Source organism: Haliaeetus albicilla, chromosome 18 (genome assembly GCF_947461875.1).
Source record: "Haliaeetus albicilla chromosome 18, bHalAlb1.1, whole genome shotgun sequence".
NCBI lineage: Eukaryota > Metazoa > Chordata > Aves > Accipitriformes > Accipitridae > Haliaeetus > Haliaeetus albicilla.
In genome coordinates, this window is record NC_091500.1 from 24,143,519 (window position 1) to 24,168,187 (window position 24,669).

The 24,669-nt window shown below is 37.1% G+C and overlaps 1 protein-coding gene across 1 annotated transcript in view; it reads right to left on the reverse strand.

Moving 5' to 3' along the window:
* CSMD1 (CUB and Sushi multiple domains 1) overlaps nucleotides 1–24,669 on the reverse strand; it is a 1,233,014-nt gene that overhangs the window by 172,083 nt on the left and 1,036,262 nt on the right. The window contains exons 35-38 of the mRNA XM_069805938.1: nucleotides 23,795–23,919; nucleotides 23,066–23,162; nucleotides 13,622–13,726; nucleotides 2,759–2,877 (exon numbers count right to left, since the gene is read on the reverse strand). Of these exons, the coding sequence (XP_069662039.1) occupies nucleotides 2,759–2,877; nucleotides 13,622–13,726; nucleotides 23,066–23,162; nucleotides 23,795–23,919 (446 nt within the window). The remainder of the gene's footprint in view (nucleotides 1–2,758; nucleotides 2,878–13,621; nucleotides 13,727–23,065; nucleotides 23,163–23,794; nucleotides 23,920–24,669) is intronic.

Here is a 24,669-nt window from a genome sequence, read left to right on the forward strand (position 1 = left end):
GGGCTTATCTATTTCTAATCCATGTCAGAAAAATGGAATCATCCCCTTTTTTCATATGCAAAATGCAGATGCTTCATAATTGAAAAAGTAGGGAGAGAAGAGTGTGAAATATGATGGGCAATACAAGTAGGAGTCACCTCACCAAACTGAAGCAGTTTAAAGCTAGATACCCATGTTAACCATTTGATATCCTAATCAGTGAAGAAAGGCGATACTTTCAGAGTAAGGTACCTGTCCTAACACAAAATCTTAGTACGAATCAGCCCTTGGAGGTGTGTGGCTATTTATCTGTAGTGTCACAATGAGACCCTAAACAGCTGATTCAGATTAGATAACTAGCGGTTAGATGGAATAAATTGGATTAGATGCTATTCCATCTCCAGAGGAAACAGTTAGTATAGGGTAAGTTTTTCACTTTTTTTCTATCAGATCACTGCTATAAGCTTACCCAACAATCAGATGTTCACCTATATATATTTCAGTCTTAATGGCTCAGAAGCGGTGGCCTGGATCACAGCAATGAGGTGCTAAGCACCTATTGGCAATTATATGAGCAGCAATTCTATGACAGCCCTACCAGCATCACCATCAGATCCTGACCCTTTTCACCATAGGGTCGAACTGAATAAAAATATATAAAGAATTCCACACAGCTTTTCTACAAATATTCAAAATAGGAATCTTTCTCAAAGAAGCAAAAAAGAGATTACTTTTGATTTAATCCAACAACTCTTAAAATACAATTATATTTATTATTGTTTAACCAAGTTTATTATAGGCTGACTTTCAGATAGATTTTGCATTGAAATAGAATGTCCTGAGTCTAGGGATTAATAATAATAAATTTAGCTCAATGCATACAAAAAAAAAGGATGATAAGAACATATAAGCTACATCTGTACTAGTGGAAGTGCTTGGGCTTGTTTTCTAGCCTTGAGGTCAAATGCATATTCTTTTGCATATCTACGTCCTCAACTTTTTTCTTCTGAATTCACCTCTAAAACAAAGTGTCACGATGCAAACTGCCTATAAGGAATAGTCTCTGGCTTGTGATAATTACTGAACTGTGATACTTCACCTAGGCCAAAAGCATGCTAGCACCTCATTATAACAAATTAATATCAGTGAAGATCAAATTTCAGTTCCCATATCTTTGCCTCAGCTATAGCAACATAAATGTATCTGTAGAATATGGGTCTTTATCATATACTTAGTTTAATGCTACTTTGAAATAGAAAAAAGGTTAATGGTTCATTAGCAGTCTTTAAATGGAAGTCAGAATCCATCTGGGACTCAAGCTTTAATGACAGACAGTCCTTTTGAAGGGACCATATAATAAAAATATGATATCAAAGCTCTCATTTTCTTACTGACATTACTGCTACCTACAAAGGATACTGTAAGGGAAAGATGAAATACGGAAAATAAAGGTTTTAAACCAGTAGGTATTTTCAAAATAACATTAAATTTTCCTTTGCTGGAAAGAGAAAAACTTAAGTAGTTTATATTTGAATGATCAGCTGCCTTGTCAGCAATCCCTGAACCATTAAATGAGCAGCAAGTGCTCAGGATGGGCAGAGTAGGCCTTATTGGGCCCAAGTCTTGAACCTTTTCTACTTAGTAGGATACTTATATGACAGAATCCTTTTTGGTATGGATATGGGATGCTTCTGATACAGTCTGTTTCAAGTCATGCTATAAATGTAAAGAGCATGCATTAGGTTAAAGACTTGACCCTGTATCTGTAACACATGACTGAGAAGGTAAACATTGCTGATTACCTAGAGAGACTTTTCAAGTGCAGGTGTTCCCACAGCCAGCCTAAAGCTAAGATGTTCAGTCTGAATCCTGTCTGAATTTTAGGGGAATGGTAAGGAATACTGAGACCAAAGAATAAGTCCATATGTGCTGAGGGAGTACTGAACTGGCAAACATCAGATAGGGAGCCAGAACTTTATCATTCTCTGGAGGAGAAGTTGTGACACTTTGCTTTCTCTGATACAATCATATGCTTTTACATTGTCTTGAGTGGGACCTATTACCACCCAAAAGATTCTGAACTCAGATGTTTTCAGTGTATTGCACCAGTGGTGGAATACATGTAAATGAATTAGAGGAACTAAAGAGGGAAGAAAAAAGCTTTCAGTCTTAGATTTACATAGTGCTGTGACATTTATAAACAGCAGAACAATAACATGTCTACCATGGGAAACTAAACCAGTGTGTGAACAGTGAACATCCCTAATCTGTGAGCTAATTTGTAATATTTCTTTCCTTGAAAGATTTTTAAGACTAGATTTAGCATGAATCAAATTTGCTTTAGAAAATAAATTCTACAATTTCTGGGCAGAATATGAAACCCCATGATGTATTTCTACCACTGTGGTTAAAATTTCACCTAGAGGAACCACTTCCAAAAATGGGAAAACACGGTACATTTTCAATAAGCACAGTACTAAAATAATTTTCTAGAGAAAATATTTTAACCATGTTATTTTCTTGTCTATTTTGAAGTTTTTTACTGCTTGATGGTATGTTAATCTAAGACAAGATTTGCCAGCCCAGATTTACTGAGGGCCAGACATACTACACATTCATAGCTTTATAATGCGGGAGTACTCACATAGGCTCTACTTAAATCATGTCTATGGACACACTACAGACTCTTCATTAAAATAGGTTTGGGGTGGGTCTATTGCCATTTTGTTGTAATTATTACACAGTGTATAATTTGAAGAAAAATGAAAGAAAGAAGTACCTGTAATGTATATCCTGGCTCACACTGAAATGACAAAACATCATTCACCATATATCTATCTCCTGATTTGATCCCATTGCTAGGAATTACTGGTTCTGGACAGGCAGCAAGGCCTACAGCTGAGGAAAGTAAACACAAAGATTGAAAAAACATAGATAAGTGGACAACAGCTCTTCATTGATATTCTCTGCTCTAATTAATTCTTTCCACAGCATTGGGTTTTTTAAAAGAACATTAATTAAAAATTTATTTCAACATTAAACTGAAATTTTGCTTAAAACACCAAAGTTTTCAGAACTGCCCTGCAGAATACAAATGGTATGACTGAAACACAAAGATTATATACTGTGACTGTACCAATTACTGTGTCATGTTGCTGTCACATACTATCCTATTTTATTGTCTTCAACCAGTATGGTAATTCTAGTATATTAAACAGCCTTTTTTCTTCTTCTTCTTTTCTTTCTTATCCTCCTGAAGGAAATGGAGAGAGAAAGAGGGAATACACTTTATGCATATTCTCTCTTTTCAACAATAGATGAGCAGAACTATTGAGGTTAGGTGGTAGAGCCTTTTGGAACAGCAGCTAAAGGCCAAAAGTGTTTCTTATGTTTAGAAAACTCCATTGACTATAAAGAAGTTCAGACATCTGAAATTTAGTACTCTTAACCCAAAACTAAATCTCTGCATAGGTGTGACAGGACAGTCTGTTCTTAACTATTTTTAAGCCAGGTGTTAGCAAACAGATTAGTTTTACAAAGAGACTTCATGATTAGTAATTTCTCAAATGTGTTCACCTAAATTTGGCAACCCAAAGTACTAGCTTCTGCTTTTTGCCAAGTGCATATCACTTTTGGTTTTTTCCCTTGGGTGCTTACCTAAGGAGTTTGTTAGTCAGTACAACTGAAAATTACATATCATCTCTGCTATCTAAGCTAAAATGCTCCAAATGAACAAGACAGTTGAGAAACTGCTTATTAGATTCAATAACTCTGTGCTTTTAACATTTTCTTCGCAAACAGAAGGAGCAGCAGAATTAGTTTGCTGGTTTATGGTCTGACAATAGAATCTCATTCCCCTTATAATATTAAAAACCTTATTTGAAGTAAAAAATAAATTTAAAACGTATAATCTTAATCATAAAACAATTTATTAATTAAAGAAAGTTACTAATGAAACATAAATTTGTAACTGCTATATTTATTAAAATATGGCATGTAGAAGCCAGAACAGAATGGAGATTATTTTCACAATGTATGAGAAGAGATCTTTAGAATTTATTAGCATAAAATTCTGTAAAAATCAGACAAAAATAATACTTTCCTGATTGTGATACTATGTGTGCTTCAGTTCACTTGTATGAAACAATAATTGACTAAATGCTACAACTCTCACCGTTTTCTTATGAAATCTAACCCCTTTGGTGACAGTAAGTGCAACTTTAGAGAGTGTTTAGTACAGAAATTACATGATATCTGGCTCTACTCTGATATCTGACATTTTGGAGTCTGTTGTTCCAGATGGTTCATCATGAAACAATATCTGATATTATTCACTGAAACCCTAGTCTTTCTACAGAAACACATCTTTCTTTCAGATAATGCTGCTTACACATTTTGATACAGACAGGGTTTTAACTTTATGCCCTAAACCTTAATGTATCTACTTTTCATCACTCAAATATAAATGCCTTACTAATCTTAAATAAATACATAAAAATTTTGTGTTTCCCACTTCAGCCACTTCCAGTCAGTTTTTTGCAGCTCAGGTTTTAGTTGAAGTAAATATATTTTCCCTAATGAAGCACACAGAAGTTTGAAATAGCTTTTATCCTTTCACCTGAAACTGTGATTCCTGAGCCATTATTTTTCTTTCCTGGAAATATGTTCCATAATCCTGTACATTCCTTCTATGCCCTGTGCCCTTGAGTCTTACCACATTTCACTTTTTTCAGGAATGAACAGAGGTAATGGCAAACCATTCTAATGATGAGTGACAGCTATCAAGGTATGAAGTGCAGTCTTTGTAACAACTGATGCAAGACTTATCAAACTAAATATTTTCTAATTAGCACATAAAGAATTTTTTAATAGTTGCAAGCTACAGGATCTCCCTGAAGTAGTTCCTTTGTGTACTGGAATGTATAATTTAGGAAAATATCTAAACATACTTTAAAGATTTTCAGCAATTTCTACCACAGAAGTTACAATTTTTTATGTTCTACCAATATCATCAACTTTCAAATGATGTTATGGTGATTTCATGTGGCACTAGGGACTTCCTGTGTGGTCACTACCTGGAACTGTAATGTTCCAAATAGGCATCAGGATATCATCATTAACTTAAACGGTTTTGGTTTTGTTGCAGTTTCCTAGTATCATTCTTTTGGTCAACCACTCTGTATTCTGCAATACCATAAATATATCCCTGTCTGGAAAATTTATTTGAGTATAGGTACTAAATAGCTGTGATCTGCAACCACACAAACTGTCTATGTGCTCCAGCATTAAGTGAAGGGCAACATCTTATTTCAATAATTCAAACTACAGTATATAGACTGTTGTTTACTCATTTGAGAATCCAGTGTTCAGACACCACTTCAGTGAATCAAGCCTTATTTCTGCATTTCCTTACTCTTCTCACTCTTGAATAGACAATAAAATTTAAAAAGATCTGCTCCAAGCTCATCATTATTAAATAAATAAGCACCTAACAAAAACACAGTGACTAAATTGCTTACAGACAGCAAGGTACTTGCTGAATTCTGTGAATGTAATTTTGAGGTTCACTTCCTGTCTTCAAGAAATCTGTATTCTGGTTGAACTCAGCATTCCTGTGTGTTGAGAGTTACAGGCATGCAGTCTTAGTTCTGTATGAATAAAGTTACTTTTGCAGATTTTTCTGAGTCACAGAAACAGTTTTATAACAATGACTGCATAGCAATACTAATAATGTTCTTGTGATGTAGCTCTTTCCATCATTAGTTAAATAGCATACAGAATTTAAATAGACTATGATCAAAAGAAAATCTTCAAAGTAATTTTCTGTGCAACTGCTAGATACGGAATTAAACTATGTATTTTAACTTTAACAGATTCTAATAACTTGGTAAAAACTTTCTGCTAGCTGCTTATACTTTGCATAATACTTTTAATATACTACTTCTTTGGTCTGATGATACAACTTACAGTATAGAATATTTTATCAGAATATCACAAAACACTATGTAAAACCCACTCATAATTGACTTTATTTGATATACCTGTCATTAAGAAGCAATATTACCTCCCCAAAAGCAAAGAAAAAGTTGGAAACAGAGTTAAATACTATTCTAAAACCTCAACCCCATCATTCTAATAATTGCATAATGCTAGCCTAGTTTAGTCGGATAACTAGTTTAGTTAGAACTTGTCCAAAAATCTAAAGAATGCTTGAGAGAAAGCAAACAAATTCTGGTATCCAGGGACAAACTAGAGAACTTAAATATTCAGGGGCTCTGAAATACATTAAATTAGACTGTATGTGAACAGTCAATAATAAAGGAAAAACATGTTAAATGTCAAGTCCAAGCAATCAAAAAAGGACAAGGATTGCTTAGTGCATGCTCTTCAGACCTCAGCATCTGCTATGCAGTATAAGAGAGAACACATCAATGTCAAGAATGATAACCCTCTCCCTGACCTTCTTCCACTTACTGCCTGCTAAATACTTTCTTGGCTCCGCTGTGGCATAAGACAAATATACCTCACTTACATAATTATATACATGTCTACAATTACCTCACATTCTGTCCAAACATCACTGCCACTGCTGGCAGAAAGAAAATCCTTGCTGGCATATCTGACAATGTGAATGCCCATTAGTGTCCATTTCAGAAAGCTGCAAACTGAATAACACAAGAATTTCTTGACAGCTTGACCAAAAGTCATCAGGCTTTCTTTTTTGAATTCCTCCCACCCGTCCCTATGTGGCTAACTGAAACATATTGTTCTTTATTATATTACAAACTTCAAGCTGGAGTGAATTTTCTTTCCATTTTGATGATGGTGTATATCAAAACCCAAGCTGTCGCTTCCAAAACTGCATGCTTCAGACACCAGCCTAGAAAATGCATTTATCTCAAAGAATTACTGCAAGAGGGGTCAGATTCATGTCAATAGCTAGTAAGTTGTATAGATATACTGACAGGATCAGGACCTGCTAAATTAAAAATGACATATTTATGATTCACACCTGCTTTAACACAGGGAAAAAGATTACTTCACTGAAGAGCCGCATTAAAGATCGAATTGCATGAAAGATCTTAATCTGAACCTACAAAAAACAATATGCTACTTAGAAGAATAAATTTTCTTCTCTGCTAGTCTGATTTTTGTCTTTGAATTTATAAGAGATCTTTACGATAGAGAAGTACTACAAAAGATAGCCATTGCTCTCTAGTCCTCTTACCAGCGAGTTTGTTATTTCAGCTCCTGAGAACATTTAGCACTTGAAAATATGCAACAGAGAAGCTTCAGAAAAGGAGACAGCAATTAATAGTAAGCTTATGTTCTCACACATATTACATCATCTTGGTATAGCGGTAAAACAAAAGCTTACAAAAAGAGTGATGCTGAATTGTGCCATATATCCTAATTCAAGGTAATAAGGCTAGATGACATTATTAAAATATTGATTGCATAAAACAAGAGTTTTAATGAAATATTTTAATTCTAATTGCTATATCTGGATATATTCACACATATACTTACAAACATTTGTGGCCTAAACCTACATGTCTATATTCCTCATATATTCAATTCTTACTAAAAGAAACCTGACCAACTGAGAGGTTCAAGCAGCATGCTGTATGAGCAAATACTCATTATTTCCAGACTTTTTTTTTAACTTGTTTATATTAAAGATTAATTTAATTGTTATATTAAAGAAAATATTGAAACTACTACTGAATTAATAAATGAGATTTTAAGACCAAGCTTGAAAGATCAGTGCCTACAAATACAGTCGAATTAAACAGGCACATTTCTAAACCATACTGTTTGGATAGTTGTTTCCTTTGTTCATTAAGATTAAAAGGAATTCAATCAAATAGCAGGAATATTTATTCTTCCTACCGTTGTACATATTAGAAATGCAACAAAGCACATTTTGATTGAACTTGCTGGAGGTTGTGAAAATAATTATGTTATTTATTCTACCACAGTTTGAGGGGAAAAAACCCATACATATGAAGGATTAGTTTAAATGATTAATTCTTGTCTTTTCCACAGTTATCTGTTGCATATTTTACTGCTTTTGTTTCTCATCATAGGTTACTGCAACCAGTTTAACACCTACAACCCTTCTGAAATAACAAGAAACAATGCCACACAGTGGCTCTCAATAATACTTACAATTATGTTATGACCAGAATGAAATTTTTCTAAGGCACTAACCAATTATGTCTTTTGAGTGAGTTCATGTATCTGACATTAAAACCAAAACCAAACCAAAAAAAACCCAAAAAACAAAGGAACAAAGGAAAAAAAAAATCTAAGTCATCAGTTTGACCGTAGCCTAACACAAAAACGTCCTAAAGTAAATGACAAAATTGTATTTTGTACCAGAAGACTTCTGTGGTTTTGAAGGCTACGAAGGCAACATGTGCACTGCCTAGGTTAGACATGAACTTAGGCTTGCAGGAGCAGACTGCTCAGATCCTTCCCATGAAAATAAAGACATACAAAGAGCCGGCAAATGGAGAGGGCAAGAGAAAGACATAGTGCTAAAAGGAAGACAAAGTTTCAAGAAATAAAACAACATTTACTCAGTTATTTAAATTATTTTGAAATATTTAGGATTAAAATAAGCTGTCATCAGTGGCTGAAGCTTTTATAAAGTCTTTATGAAGTTCTATAAAGTTACTTCAAAACAGCAATATATAGTGTGGAATATAAGATATGTGGTCACATGATAGCAAACTAAACATATTTTACTGAAATAAAGCTGTTTTCCCTAGTATACTAATCTAAAACCAGGCATATGTATAACATTTACACTGGTGAAAATATCTTTTTAAGTAGAAACTCTCATTCATTTATTCTAAAATACTAAGGTGATTTCCTAATATCATTATAAAGACTTTTTTCATATAATGACATCAGGGGTCTGCAGGATTCTGGAATGGTTACTTTAGAGCAGTTTTACCTACTACTCCAATTTGAATGTAAGCAAAAGATAAGGCTAGACAAAACACGATTAGGTCCACTTTGTCTCTTCTATCCCTGCTGTAGCCTGCTGATGCAAGATTTAAAGTAAGTTATTTGGACATGATGAGATCAGCAGCTTCTTATTGCGAATTGGCATTTTCCTGCTATATCTATAGTTGGAAAGTTAATTGTCTTCACTGTAATTCCTAAAGGTCTTCTCACTAGAGAAGAATTTATATTAAATGTAAGGCCATCCCTTCACTGTTCCAGGACTAACACTCTGATCTACTGGGCATTTGCATAGGAAGGGTTTTAGTGGTTTTAGTTCTAATAATTTATTGTTCTTGTTAATCAGGGAACAATGAGTACACAGCAACTTTCATTGCACTTCCTGTTCATGTAATTTTCCAGTCACCCTCAAAACATTTAAAACAAAGCTCATTTACTTAAATAATTTTCTTGAAGTGTATTAAATGTTTTAGGGCTAAACACTAAGCCTGGTTCCCGAATTAAAAGAAAGCAAAGAAAACCCCCAAAAGCCAAATGCAATACAATGTGAAATGTGAAAAGAGGATTTGCAAAATTTTCATCTTATGAAAAGTATTACAGCTTTCTCAATTTCAAAGACAGATAGCCTTTTCTTTTTCCAAAATACTTATATCTAAAACCATATTAAAGGATCCAGTGTCCTCTGATGCATACATATAATTTCAATTAATGCTAACTGGGAACTATATACGTGTAGTAGGAGAAACGAACGCTAAGGCTGTATACCATGAGGGATGTTGGTAGCCATGAAGTTCAGCATTTTGGTTTATTGTTCCGGAAAATAAAAGTAAGCCATGATCTCTGTGGATTTCCCTGAAATCTGATGATAAATCAAAACAACTGTGAATTTTTATTGTTAGTTTTGACTGACAGCAATTGATTGTTCAAGAAAACAACTTCACAAACAAAGATATTCCCCTTCCACAGAAGAGCAGGAACTATACAGGAGTACATTTGGATTCATAAAAGTGTTACTCAAATACTAAAGTAAGCATAGCTATAAGTGAAATACTTTCAATAAAACCATTATTAAATTTTAATCAGACTCACCAAATTTCTACAGCAAAATACTTTTAAGAAGAACAAAATGACCTAGTTGAAAATGAAATAAAAAGTGCGCCCACCAATTTTAGTTCTCTGAGGACTAGTTAAAATTTATTTTTTGGAGCCTTTCCTCTCTATGAAATTTCTGTCTATCCATAGGTAAAACAAAAATAAATAACTAATCCTCTGCATCTACATTGTTGAAGTGTTATACTGGAGATTTTTAAAATACATATTAATTCTGTTTTGCTTGCATGATTACATTGTTGTCATTTATTATTATTTCTTTTCTTTTCCAAAACTAATGGACAGTTTTTCAGCTAATATAAACTGGCACAATTATGTTGGTTTTTTAAATTAATCTATACTGATACTAGCTCTTACTTATTGACAGTATTTCCCAGCAATTTTGTGCTCTCTCTTCCTCTCTTTAATCTACTGTGTCCCCTCAGCTTGCTTTCTGATCAGGAAATGAAAGGGATGTTATACAATTCTTTCTGGAAATCTGTCATTCACCTTTGAAATACTAATTTTTCTATGCATCATTGAAATTTCTTTTGTTGTGATTACATAAAGTCATATATTGCAGCACAAAGAGAAGTGCTACAATGAACAGCAGAACTGATGAATGGGGAAGAAGGACTTTCTTACGGCAGGGTTCAGAATCCATTGCTTTTCCTCTGTCCTCAGTGAAGACAAAGTAAAGGAGACAACAGAGTGGATTCCTGCAAAGCAGCTACTAACAACTTACAAAAAGTAAGAGAGAAGGCCTTTGTTACCTGCAATGATTTGAACCCACATTGCTGCTACTCAGAGGAATATCCTTTATCATGGAGGTATACAGAGAATTTCAGCAAAGGAGACAAACTCCTAAAGTCTCTTCTGTAATTCCATTCTATAAACTTTTAAAACACTTATTTGAATAAGAACTGAAAACCAGGTACCCACTTAAGTATCATGACCAATTGCCTATATCCTACATACATCCAAGTCCAGCTCTCCTCTAAATGTACACATTAAACATAGGTCTCTGGCTTCACAACAGTGGTGTGTTCTTATTACATCTAATCTTAGTGCTGTATTACTTTTTACAAAATATTTAAATATAAGCTGAACCTGAATGATTGACCACGTTTCCTGGTAATTAGAATGCTGAAACAAATCCTGCTACAGCTGCTTGGTTTGCCTTATTAGGTAGAACAGCCTTAAAAGTAGATATTGAGGACCCCCACTATGACTACTCAGACAATCAAATTTCTGCAAGAAGGTGAAAGAATTGAACTGAGGCCTCTTACAACATAGCTGAATGTTACAGCTGCAAAGCATTTTAGTTAGAAAGACTATGCATCTAGCCCTCCTTTTCCTTGGCTTTTATCAGAAGTATCTGATGTTCTAATAAAGCATTTCATATTGAATGTTTTTTCCCAGACACCAGACATTTTTGTGTTTGCCTTAGTAAGACAACCCTTCAACAGATGGACATTTTTAATCCAAATTTTAGACTGACTTCTAAATCAAAGGTATTTATTTTTCCAATGCTGCTTCAAACCATAGGTGACCAAATGATCACAGGCTTCAGGATTCATAATCAAACACTAGCAATATCTGCATCCTTTTACACAGAAAAGTATTTCCTTCTCTGCTTCTTTCTTGATCTAAAAAGGTGACTGCTCAATATAAAACAGTACATTCTTGCTGTGGGGATTTGCTCAGCCTCTGTATTCAGAGACACACACAGATGTACTGTACTCCTGCTAGCCCTGCAGAGACCATATAGCCACATAAGAAAGGAAATTACTCTTTCCTGCCAGACTATCAACAGAATAGTTAACTAAGCTCTGAATGCTGAATGTTACTACCTTGACCTGTACTGAGTTGCACTTCTAAAAAACCCTGGCCTTGAAATATTGGCACCACTGAAGTCAATAGATGCTTTAACAGAGCACAGTTGTGGGACTGGCAATTAGGAGACAAACAAAAGCATAAATCCAAGTGACCTTGCATGCTCCCAAACACTTTTTACTTGTTAACAGAACACATTTTTTTCAGGAGTCACAGGGATAATAAAACGGATACAGTAAAAGATAAAAATTGATCTTCAAAATGTTCATTGTACAACAACTTCCTAGAATAAATCTGTACTTTAGACTTCATATGGAATTATACCTTCAGTGCAGGTTAAGGGGAAAGGTTTGGGGAGCAAAACAGGCTGACCAGTTGGGGAGGAGGGGTCCCCAGATAAAAGAAGAGAAGTTTGTCAAAATACTAGATTCTATAAAAATTCCTGCAGAAGTAATAGTCATATCTTCATTCTATATCACCATTAGAATGATTGTACTCAAAAAACCTACAATATGCTTACATTTAAATGCTTGAAACAGACAGGAAACTAAATGAAAACATAAGACTGTCTTGTGGATTATGTTTAGTTTAAAAGATTTGTTATGAGCTGGAAATCTAGTCTTTCAAAATTCTGGACATATTTATATTATGCAATTTTTAATCTTAGTCCTAAATGGAGTTTATCAAAGATCATCTATGTGTTTATTTACTTATGTGTACTTCTTAAAAAGATGAATAAGAATATTAACATTTTTAGACATTAATATTGGAATGAATGTAATACAAAAATTAACCCCATTTTCAAAAAAAATCTTGAATGCCCTTTGTAAGAAAATAGAGCATGTTCATATTAAAAATTAAAGAGAATTTACTTTGTGACCTTCATTAAAGCATTCTTCAGACTGTTAACTCATCATCACATTACTTTTCTAAAGACTAGAATATTCTTAGCAATACCTGTTCCCAGTTAAAAGCAATACTATGCAAGCACATGTGATGAATTTACTGTTATTCTATAGTATTTAAAGTTTTTGAGAGAGCTAATAATAAAAACACATATGTTTGAATTAAATGTAATTATGTGAGGTAATCCTTTGATGTTTATAACACCAAGCCTCTGTATTTTAGAACCAAGCTGCTCACAAAACATATGAAAAGTTGATATATAGCAGAATTTGCCATTAAACTTTTTAGGTTACTCTGCTCATACCACCAGTGATTTACCAAGATAACTAGAGTGATTTCTTGTAGCTCTGGGATTATAATGGTTTTTTTTGCAATTACAGCAATTTGTTGAGGGAATATAATGCGAAGGAAAGGAAAGAACAGCAAGGAATAAATATATGCACGTATAAATAGGAAAAAAATCTCATCTGTTCTGGTTTTATCTATTTCCAATCTGTGAAATGAACTCTTACTTTTTTTGTTACCTAAATTTCAGAACTAAGCTTAAATAAGTGGAAAAAAAACCCCACAACACAATTAAACCCCATATTTTTACAACATTCTGAATTGCCAGATTCATTTGTTATATGCTGCTAATTTGTGAAAGCTGGTTTTCAACAGTTTCAAATGTCACTTCATTTAAAATTTCATTTTACTAGGTATCACTTATATCAGGTCCGTGCTGAGTACACTCTGGTAGTCAGGGAAGAGAAAAAAAAAATAGAACAATATAAATTCTCTCTTTTCATATGCATTCTTTTTTCCTGAGAAAGTTGCAAAAAACAAGCAGTCTTACTTTTGTATTCCAGGTGAAAACCAGCTGCTGCCACACTAATGTCAGAGTGAAAATGCAGGTAAAGTTGATTGGAAGTGCTATTCAACAATGCTGGCACAGTTGTACCTGGAAAAATAAAAGTTATGGAATAAACTGTAGCATGTTGATATATCAGAGTTTTATATTGAAAAGACATAACCAAGACTGAATCAGACAGGCTCATTTTCTTCTCATTATGTGCGTGGAAATCTCAAATATTCTATGTTCTGCCTTGTTTTCTCCAGAAGCTGCAAGAAAATTTTGATTACAAGTCATGATACTAAGAGGCTGTGTAACTACAATCAAACAAGATCCCATCATGTTCAGATGAAACTTCATTGACTTGGCTAGGAAGAGGCGTACACAGAAAAAAATCACATAAGTAAAGGATTTGATTATGAGAACAAACTCAACTGCCATGTGACTTTTTTCCACATGTATAAAAAGCCTGCAGTACAGAACAGAGCAGTCCAGATTATTCCTCTGTGTCCACTTCACACATTCTTCCCACAACTATATTTCAACCACTCATCCTAACTCCGAGAGCATGACAGAAATTGAAGAAGCAGGTGCAACACATTAAAAAAAAAAAAAAAAAAAGACATACTAGCTTTATCTAATTCAAATAACTATAATAAAATCGTGTGCTGTTGACTTCAGTGTGCACTACACAACAAGCTTATCACCAACCCTGGACACATTCTTTGCCACTAGCATTGCTAAGTCTGACACAACATTCTCTGTTACCACATGACTACTATGTAATGCACATTCTACAGTCTAAAGCTGGAACATCTACTGAGGCTAAAAATTACATCATTTTCTATGATTACCTTCAAAGACAGTATCAAGTAGCTAATGGACTTCAATTGTGGTTGCATAAGAAATACTTTCATCTCCTGAGGGGCATTTGCTGTTTCTATAGCAACTGTGAGCAGCCTAGGTATGAGCTTGAAACTCGGGCTTCAAAAGAAAGAATTATCTTCATAAGTCTACAGTCTAAACTAGGAAATGGTAAATACTTTTAAATCTAAACCTATATTAAGCAAAATCTTGTTATAAATAGTGAGGAGCTAAAGGATGAGAAGTCGGACTTTAAGGAAGGTTTTATTGTCTGACATTGAAGCTCAAAGTATGGAAATTCACAGACAGTACAGAGCATTCATATCACACAATACTTACCATGGAATACAGAAAATTGTGAAACACCTTCCTGGAGGGAGGACTTTTCACACTATCCATACAGAATTTGAAATATATTTAAGGATGTTTAAGGTGTCTATTCTGTAAGAATGAGGATGTTGACTCAGAATGATGATACCCTTCATTGAACAAAATTGCTCTTCTGGCAGTTCTGTTCCTTTGTAGGATCTGCTAACATTTAACACCAGTCTTTTACTTCCTTAGAGGGTGATATTCAATAAGATGAGAAATTACATCCTATTGTACTGTGAGAAACAATTGGGGCTTCAGTTTTTAATTCTCATAACTGCCACATTCAATGGCATAATTCAGGCTGGCAGCCTGTCACAAGTGGGGTCCCCCAGGGATCGATACCAGTCCCCACACTGTTTCAACATCTTCATAAATGGTCTGGATGATGAGATTGAAAGCACCCTCACCAAGTCTGCTGATGACACTAGACTGGGTGGTGAGGCTGACACGTCAGCCATCTTACAGAGAGAGAGACCCAGACAGGCTGAAAGAGTGCATTAGCAAGAACAGTATGAAGTTTAACAAAGACAAGTGCAAAGTTCTGCATGTGGGTCAGAATAACCAAGAGCCCAGTACAGGCTAGGAACTATGTGGGTGTGGAGCAGCCTTGCTGAAAGGGACCTGGAGATCCTGGCGGGCAACAAACTGAACATGAATCAGCAGTGCACTGCTGCAGCAACGAAGGCAAATAGGTTCCTGGGCCGCATCCAGAGGGGCATTACTAGCAGAGACAGAGATGTGATAATCCCACTCTACTCAGCACTTGTCAGGCCACACCTGGAGTACTGTGTCCAGTTCTGGTCCCCACAATTCAAGAAAGACATGGACAGACTGGAACTGGTGCAGAGGAGGGCCACAAAGATAATCAAAGTGTGAAGGAGTTAGGTCTCTTCTCCCTTGAGAAGAGAAGGCTCAGAGGGGGGCATCATCACACATACCACACACAATACCTTTAAGTATTCCAGTACTTAAGGGGCAGCTGCAAAGAGGACAGAGGCTCTCTCGTCACAGGGAGCCACATGGAGCAGACAAGGGGCAACAGGTCCAAGTTGCACTGGGAGAGGTTTCATCTAGACATTGGAAATAAATTTTTTACAGTGAGAACAATCAGTCACTGGAAAAACCTCCACAGTGACATGGTGAGTCCCTGTCACTGGAGGTTTTCAAGGTGTGATTGGTCAGAGTGCTGGACATTCTCATCTAGGCTCCCTTTCTCACAAAAGGTTGGACTGGATGATCTTTTGAATCCCCTTCTAACCTGGGATGTTCTAGGATTCTATGATTCTATGATCTAACTGAAACTTTATTGATCACTTACCAACATCTGCTTCTTCTGGGACTGGGTATATGAAGCATGGAAGATACATTTTTGTGTGGCGACCAGATGTACTGTCCACAGTGTCCTAGTTGTTTTGGACTTTGTTTATCATCAATAGAGAGAAACAGTACTTAATGGGCAGAAGCAGATTTCATAAATAATAGCTTAGGTACAGGTATGTCCATGGTAGACATCTAATACTCATATAGATGGATACCATGTTAGGATGCTGGAGTCTGACTGACTTCTTAACCTCTTGATTGAGAATCTGTGATGTGGAAATCTCCTCTCTTAGGAGGCAGTAAGTGCATGTCTGCCTCCCTAAAGGCTTATAAGGGAATGACAAGTTTTCTACTTGAATTAATGTTTAATTATGGCATTAATGTAGAAAATTATGTCCACTATCCCTTTCAAGTGTTAGTAATTACAACCAAGAGCAATGTATCTCATTCCAGAGGTGAACACTACACTGCATGTGTGAAAGGCTGTCTAGGCATCTAAGAAATTTCTAGACCAAGAATAGAGATTAATGGTCATTTTAGGCATTTCTTGGATTAGCACAAACATATAGCGTGGATCACATTCTTACCTAATTTCTTTCTAAATTTAACTACCATCATAAGAGTAGATTCTCCAGGTGTCGACCTCAATGACTACTGTATTTGCATACTCCCTCTGTATATGTCTATACACATATATATATATGCGTATTTAAGTACATATACATATGTAAAAGAATGTCAGGTGTTATCTGCATTTCCAATTTTAGATGGAGCTGTAGCTATACTTAGTCTCATTTTTTTTCAGTTTGAATATACCATAGTCAAGTGAAGCACCAGTCCCTAACTATCAGTTCTAAAATACTGCTGCTTTTTTGGCTTGTTTCCACCTTTTTGTTCAGCACAGTGTATTAAGTAAAATGATCTCTCACTTAAGTTCAAACTTAATACTCTCAGGAAAATGCAATGCATTTGTCTAGAATATCCTCTCACTCAGCTACTATGTCTATAACCTTCACTAAGGAGTCCAGGATAGACTTCACTTTGGCATATTGATGAAAGCCTTCCTGTCCTTTCATCCAAGGAATTTCCACTCTCTCATAATTCCATTCTGTGACACAATTGGCAGCACAGCATATTTACAAATGTTTGTGGGATGCCTAACGGTTATCCAAATTTTACAAATCTTTTTGCATTTTCAGCTTAATGGACAGGCTTCATGTAGGAACTGCCATTACTAAGCTACAAGAACAGAGTATCTCTAAATTCAGTTGACAATTTTGTAGTCTTATAACAAATGCAGGCTTTAGAAGAGTAAAATTTTCTTGGAAGGAAGATGCCCATATTGGACTGAGGAAGTGGAAAATATGAGACTACAGCTGTTAAGGACAATCATGGAAGATCACTCACCTGGTGAACTTAACATGCTTATAACCTGATCATCATTTAATGAAGCTCTTTTTTTCTTTAACATCATATTTTAAAATAAATTCACCTCCTTTTGGAAAGCAGGATGGCTATTGAAAAACAGGGAATTAAACCATTTTTCCAAATGAAAAATGAAGTATAGTTCCTCTGCAGGAGAAAAATCAATGCCAGTTACAGCTTCTCTTTTTTTTTTTTTAATATAGCAAGTACAATTCTATCCTGTTTGTAAAAACTGTTACCTTCCCAACTGAGAGAATTAAGACTCGATCTGTGCAAACAGTCCCTTAATTTTATTAAAATATTCCAGGTATAACTTTATTATGTAAACTTGGAAACATGTCTACTCATCACAAAATTATCAGTAATAATATGAAAATAATTAGCTCTGTCTCTCATTAATGTTCCTGTTTCATTCAAGCATTTGGTAAGGCATCTAAACTTCATTAATTAATCAAAAATCCGCTATACCTACATATATTCTGTAAATGGTACAGCAATTGTTGTAAAAGACCGAGAAATTATTTTGATGGTTGTCTTTTAAAGGCAATGTTATTTTCATTTCCTCATGATCCACAAGCATTACTTTGATGGACCAGTAATATTGAAAGCAAAAATAATTTGTAGTTTTCCAATTACTCTGAATGTCTCTCGACACTGTCTAGTGTCATCTGGAAAACCTGGCCTTACAAAGAATCTGTCTGCCCACCAAAAGGCATCACCTGTCAATATTAGGCACAGGAAACTAAGTGGTGCATGATTCTGTTGCATGCCACAAGAGCACAATGGAGAGAATCCCTCTTGGCATTCAACACATCAATCCTATGCACAGCAGCTTCTTTCCAAGATAGCTGTACAAAAATCCATGTATTCTGCCACCAGGCAGACAGAAGCACAAGGTACCTTTATGTCTGTTAACACATGGTCTCAGAATTTTTGTTATAGCTTTGTTCATGAAGCCCCTATCGCTTTCCCCTAAAATAGCATCCTCACAAGCATTACTGTAGCATAGAAAGAAGAAAAATGCCCTGATATTTCCGCCATTCACTGATAAAAGATGACCCATAGGGTTAATCCGAAAAGGACAAGACACTATGTAAGGGCCCGGATTGCTCTAGCAGACAGCCCTTATGGGCCCCGCCCAGCCCCTGGGGCCTGCCCCCACCCTGCCCACGGCCCCGTACCCCATTTCAGCCCCAGAACCAGGACCCCATCCAGGCTGTCAGCTCCTGCCCCAGTGACACCACAGTAGGGCCAGTCTCCAGCTCCCCACGACCCTGCCCTGCCTGGCCATGGGCCCCGCTGAGCTGGGTGTACCCACAGGCCCGTGTCCCAGCCTGGCCTCAGCCTGTTCTGGTCCCCAGGGAGATGCCCAATTCCTGGGACTGGGGCTGCCCCAGTGCCCCCCAGCTGCCCTGCTCCTGGCTGGGGCGGTGGGATGGGCCCTGGCTGCCAGGGCCTGCCCTGCCACCCCTCCATGGGGCGCCCCCATTGCTCCCGGCACCCCAAACCCAGGGAGCTGCTTGACCCCGCTCTGCCCTGACAAAAAGAAATGGTATAATTATCTATCTTTTAAAGTTTTCCTTAAGGAACAGACTCCAGTGAGTTCACCTTTCCAACTCAACGCCATGACATAGTTTAGCAGCACAGTTTAGTAACTTGTTAGTAATTAGTTGCAGCTACGTTCTTCTTGAATGCATATTTACAGGACAGATGAATTCACAGAGAGTGAAGCAGAAGCCAATGGTATTGTACAAGATTTAGTAAGAGAGAAATGATACCTTCTGAACGTTACCACTTATGAACTTATGCCTGGAATTCAGTTTCAATGTCATATTGCTGGTTCAGTTTTGAGAACAGCAGATTTCATGTCATGTTTAAATATTACTCATTAGACCCTTCCCATACACAAAACAATTCTTCATTTTAAGTCCAACATTCATTATACAAAAGAGAGAAATCCACAATAAAGCTGTGCTACTCTGTCTCCAATTAAATATTTCTAATACAAAAACCTGCCTTTTTCAGTTTCTCTGGAAATTAGGAAGGCATTTAAGCTAAAGTAAGATGACACACTTTTAGTATAGAATACGAAAGCATTTTCAGTCCTGAGTGTTGTTAAATGGAATATTGTTAAATGGATCATTTCATCAGTTCTTTATCCAATGGGTCCAATATATTTGCCACATATTTCACTTGTCAAAAGCTGATTACATTTCATTATTTCTTTCTTCCTATTGCCAATTGAATATACAGCATAGTTAATGGCATTTAATATAAAATGTTATATCCTTTTGTACTGGGTCTGGCTGGGATAGAGTTCAATTTCTTCACAGTAGCTGGCATGGTGCCATGTTTTGGATTTGTGATCAAAACAGCATTGATAACACAGAGATGTTTTCGTTACCGCTGAGCAGTGCTTACACAGAGTCAAGGCCTTCTCTGTTTCTCACGCTGTCCCACCAGTGAGTAGGCCGGGGGTGAGCAAGAAGCTGGGAGGGGACCCAGGTGACCAAAGGGATATCCTACACCATATGGAGAATATCTATCCTTTCATGGATACAGAAGGGAACGTAGCAACCAGAGATGAGGAAAAGGCCGAGGTACTTAATGCCTTCTTTGCCTCAGTCTTTAATAGGGAGACCAGTTATCCTCAGGGTACTCCACCCCCTGAGCTGGAAGGTAAGGATGAAGAGCAGAACATAACCCCCTTAATCCAGGAGGAAATAGTTAGTGACCTACTATGCCATCTGGACACTCACAAATCTATGGGACCAGATGGGATCCATCGAAGAGTACTGAGGGAACTGGTGGAGGTCCTTACCAAGCCACTCTCTATCATCTATCAGCGATCCTGGTCAACACGGGAGGTCCCACAGGACTGGAGGCTTGCCAATGTGACTCCCATTTACAAGAAGGGTTGGAGGGAGGATCCAGGGAACTACAGGCCTGTCAGCCTGATCTCGGTACCAGGGAAGATTATGGAACGGTTTGTCTTGAGAGCGCTCACATGGCAAGTCCAGGATAAGAAGGGGATCAGGCCCAGTCAGCATGGGTTTACGAAAGGCAGGTCCTGCTTGACCAGCCTGATCTTCTATGACCAGGTGACCCACCTAGTGGATGCGGGAAAGGCTGTGGATATTATCTTCCTTGACTTCAGCAAGGCCTTTGACACTGTCTCTCATGGCATACTCCTTGAGAAACGGGCGTCTCATGGCTTGGATAAGCGCACTCTTCACTGGGTGAAAAACTGGCTGGGTGGCCGAGCCCAGAGGGCTGTGGTGAATGGGGTTAAATCCAGTTCGCAGTGGGTCACAAGTGATGTTCCTCAGGGCTCGGTGTTGGGCCCTGTTCTGTTTAATATCTTTATCGATGATTTGGATGAGGGGATTGAGTGCACCCTCAGCAAGTTTGCAGATGACACCAAGTTGGGAGGCAGGGTCGATCTGCTTGAGGGTAGGGAGGCTCTACAGAGGGATCTGGACAGGCTGGATCGATGGGCTGAGGCCAATCGTATGAAGTTCAACAAGGCCAAGTGCCGGGTCCTGCACTTCGGTCACAGCAACCCCATGCAGCGCTACAGGCTTGGGGAAGAGTGGCTGGAAAGCTGCCTGGCAGAGAAAGACCTGGGGGTGCTGGTTGACAGCCGGCTGAATATGAGCCAGCAGTGTGCCCAGGTGGCCAAGAAGGCCAACAGCATCCTGGCCTGTATCAGAAATAGTGTGGCCAGCAGGAGCAGGGAGGTTATTGTTCCCCTGTACTCGGCACTGGTGAGGCCACACCTCAAGTACTGTGTGCAGTTTTGGGCCCCTCACTACAGGAAAGACATGGAGGTGCTGGAGCGTGTCCAGAGAAGGGCAAGCAAGTTGGTGAGGGGCCTGGAGCACAAGTCTTATGAGGAGCGGCTGAGGGAGCTGGGGCTGTTTAGTCTGGAGAAAAGGAGGCTGAGGGGAGACCTTATCACTCTCTACAACTACCTGAAAGGGGGTTGTAGTGAGGTGGGTGCTGGTCTCTTCTGCCAGGTGGCTGGAGATAGGATGAGAGGAAATGGCCTCAAGCTGAGGCAAGGGAAATTTAGGTTAGATATTAGGAAAAATTTTTTTACTGAGAGGGCTGTCAGACATTGGAATAGGCTGCCCAAGGAAGTGGCTGAGTCACCATCCCTGGAGGTATTAAAAAAGCGAGTAGACAGGGTACTTCAGGACATGGTGTAGTGGGCATGGTTGATGGTTGAACTCGATGATCTTGAAGGTCTTTTCCAACCTAAATGATTCTATGATTCTATGGTGTCATGCTCAGCGTATAAACTTGGGGGACAAAAGAGGAAGGTGGGGGACGTTGGCAGTTATGGCATTTCTCCTCCCAAGCAACCATTATATGTGATGGAGCCCTGCTGTCCTGGAGATGGCTGAACATCTGCCTGCTGATGGGAAGTAGTGAATGATTTCCTTGTTTTGCTTTGCTTGCATGTGCAGCTTTTGCTTTACCTATTATATCTCAATCCATGAGTTGTCTTACTTTTACCCTTCTAATTCTCTCCCCCACCCACTGTGTGGGAGTGAGCAAGCGGCTGCGTGGGGCTGAGCTGCCTACTAGGATTAACCCACAACACTGTTTAATATGTAAATTTTGAGGTGCAACTTCAAGTTATTTACTTCAATATCCAAACAAATAATATGGAGTAAATTTTTTTCAGTTGATCATTCATTTCCTTGCATAATCCAATACACATCTATACTTAAAAGTTCATGAAGTCCCCAGAGAGGTGAAATTCCACAAAATGCTTTAGCTACACCAGAATCAGATCAGGCTTGTGATAGAGTTCATGAGACTGGGATATTATTCATGACTTAATCTTATATGAGATATCTTTTTCTCTTGGTTTGGTTTATAGAACATGCTCTTTCTATAAAAATTGTCTTATACAAAAAGGAGTAAAACTATATATGCCTGATGTACACGTGAAACAACAAATTACATGGTTTGTTATGTCCCAATTGTAGTAATTTGTTTTGTTCTCTGAGGCCTGGTGAGTTTGGATGAATACTGAATGCTTCATCTTTTTCCTGAGAAAGGAAGGCTAACAAGGATAAACTAAATCAAAGCTATCAAAGGAATCTCCTTGAATGTCAGTACTAATTTATATCACTATATCTTCTCTATGGTGCAGGTAGGTAAGATAAAAGAAAGAAATTTGTTTTGAAAGTATTATCACCTACATCCCACTAATCAAAGCTACACATTTTCATTTTGGTATCATATTTTCTTCTTAAAATCTCCCTTTGCATTTGAATATTGGCACATTTACAACACCTGAAATCTCCTCCCCAAAATGAGAAAGTTTCATAATGATATCACAGACGATGCAATACAAACATACTCCTTGTCTATATGCATGAGCAAGCAAAGACATGTTCTCTCACACACCTATATATAGAACTGTATGTTTAAATCATGGAATATCCTCACCTGAAAAGCTCCCAAGACGTGGTGCTGTCATATCTCCACCATCGTATATTTCAAGAGAATCCCAATTATGTTCAGTGGCAAAGCTGATGACCTGGATCTGTAAAACATCACCACAGAACTTTTTAAACCAACTAGCCATATGTGTTTTTAAATGTCCTAGAAGCAAAAAAATAAGAGAACATGCCCTAAAGAAAATGTAAATAAGCAGATCCAAACAGAAACACCTGAGTGAAAAAATGTAAATAAAACATTAACCTTCACTTTTTAAGTTGTCTTAACTTTTAGAAAACGTGACACTAGATAAGTGAGAAGGATTTTGCACATATGTTGCATGATTATAAATAATCACTCAAAGTGTAAATGAGCAGATAATCAAGACAGTTGCAGACCTCTCAAGTGTCTCACTGATATCCTAGCAGATAGAAAGGCTTGGTATTTGCATACCAGACTGAAGGATCAGGACCTGCTTTCAATATTCTACACAGGTAGAAGAGAGAGCTGCTAGTTAACCATTTTGCATTCATTCCTTCATGTAAAAATAAAGTAACATAGAATAAAGCTAACTAAAGAACAATACTGAGAAAAACAAAGCACAAATATTTCAAGTACCCAAAAAAAAAAGATCCTAAAGATCGCTATTTTCTGACACTTCCAGAGATATAAACAATTACTTTTTAAACTGAACCACAAAGTAGTTAATATTTCATGCTTGACAGAATATAGACTTGCCTGAATACCTGATCCCTCAGTCACTATGATTTTCCACACACAATTCAAGCTGTTACCATAAGGTTCAGGGTAACCTGGTGAAAGAATAGTACCTCTCCGCTCAGTAAAATTCCCACTGCATGGCACTGAAAGAAAGTATTATCATAAATTATTACAAAACCTAAACCTCTTCAGAGAACAGAAAAGTAGTAATAATTTTACTAAGCTAATTCTAATAATTCTCCTTTGTAGCATAAACACATAGACATGAAGCAATGATATGAACTGAGAAAGCAATGTTATCCAAAACACATGAACAATATCAAGCTTAAGATACAACCTGCATGAATAAACAATTCAGAAGTGACCTTCATTTTGAGTGTGTGCAGCCTAGAACAGCCTAGCAGCACAGCCTAATCATGTCTTACCTGAGAGTAACAACAAACTGTAAAGACATAACATTAAACACAATCATGGTTGACAGAAATCATGTGAACTTACCCATAGCCTAAGATAGTTCCAATATTGGATCTAGCTGGTAAAGCAGTGTAGTACATTAAATATTTTTACTGTATAAGCAATTGCTTCTTTAAGGTTCAAGAAAACAGTACTAAACTAAACAAAAACCAGAATACACAGAAAGTAGGACACCTCCCCAAGGAGGGAGAGAAGAAAACCTTTCAACATTTACAAGAAAAAATCTGAAGTGCTAAACGTTATCCCACTGTAGGTCTATTGACAGACCGAATAAAATTAGCTATACTTAACAATGCTATCATTATTCAACGTACACTATGCTTCTACTTGAAAAAAAGAAATCATCTTCCTATGTGTGATAGAAATATACAACAAGTACTATGTAATAAAACTTCTGGAGAATTAAATTCTGTCCTGTA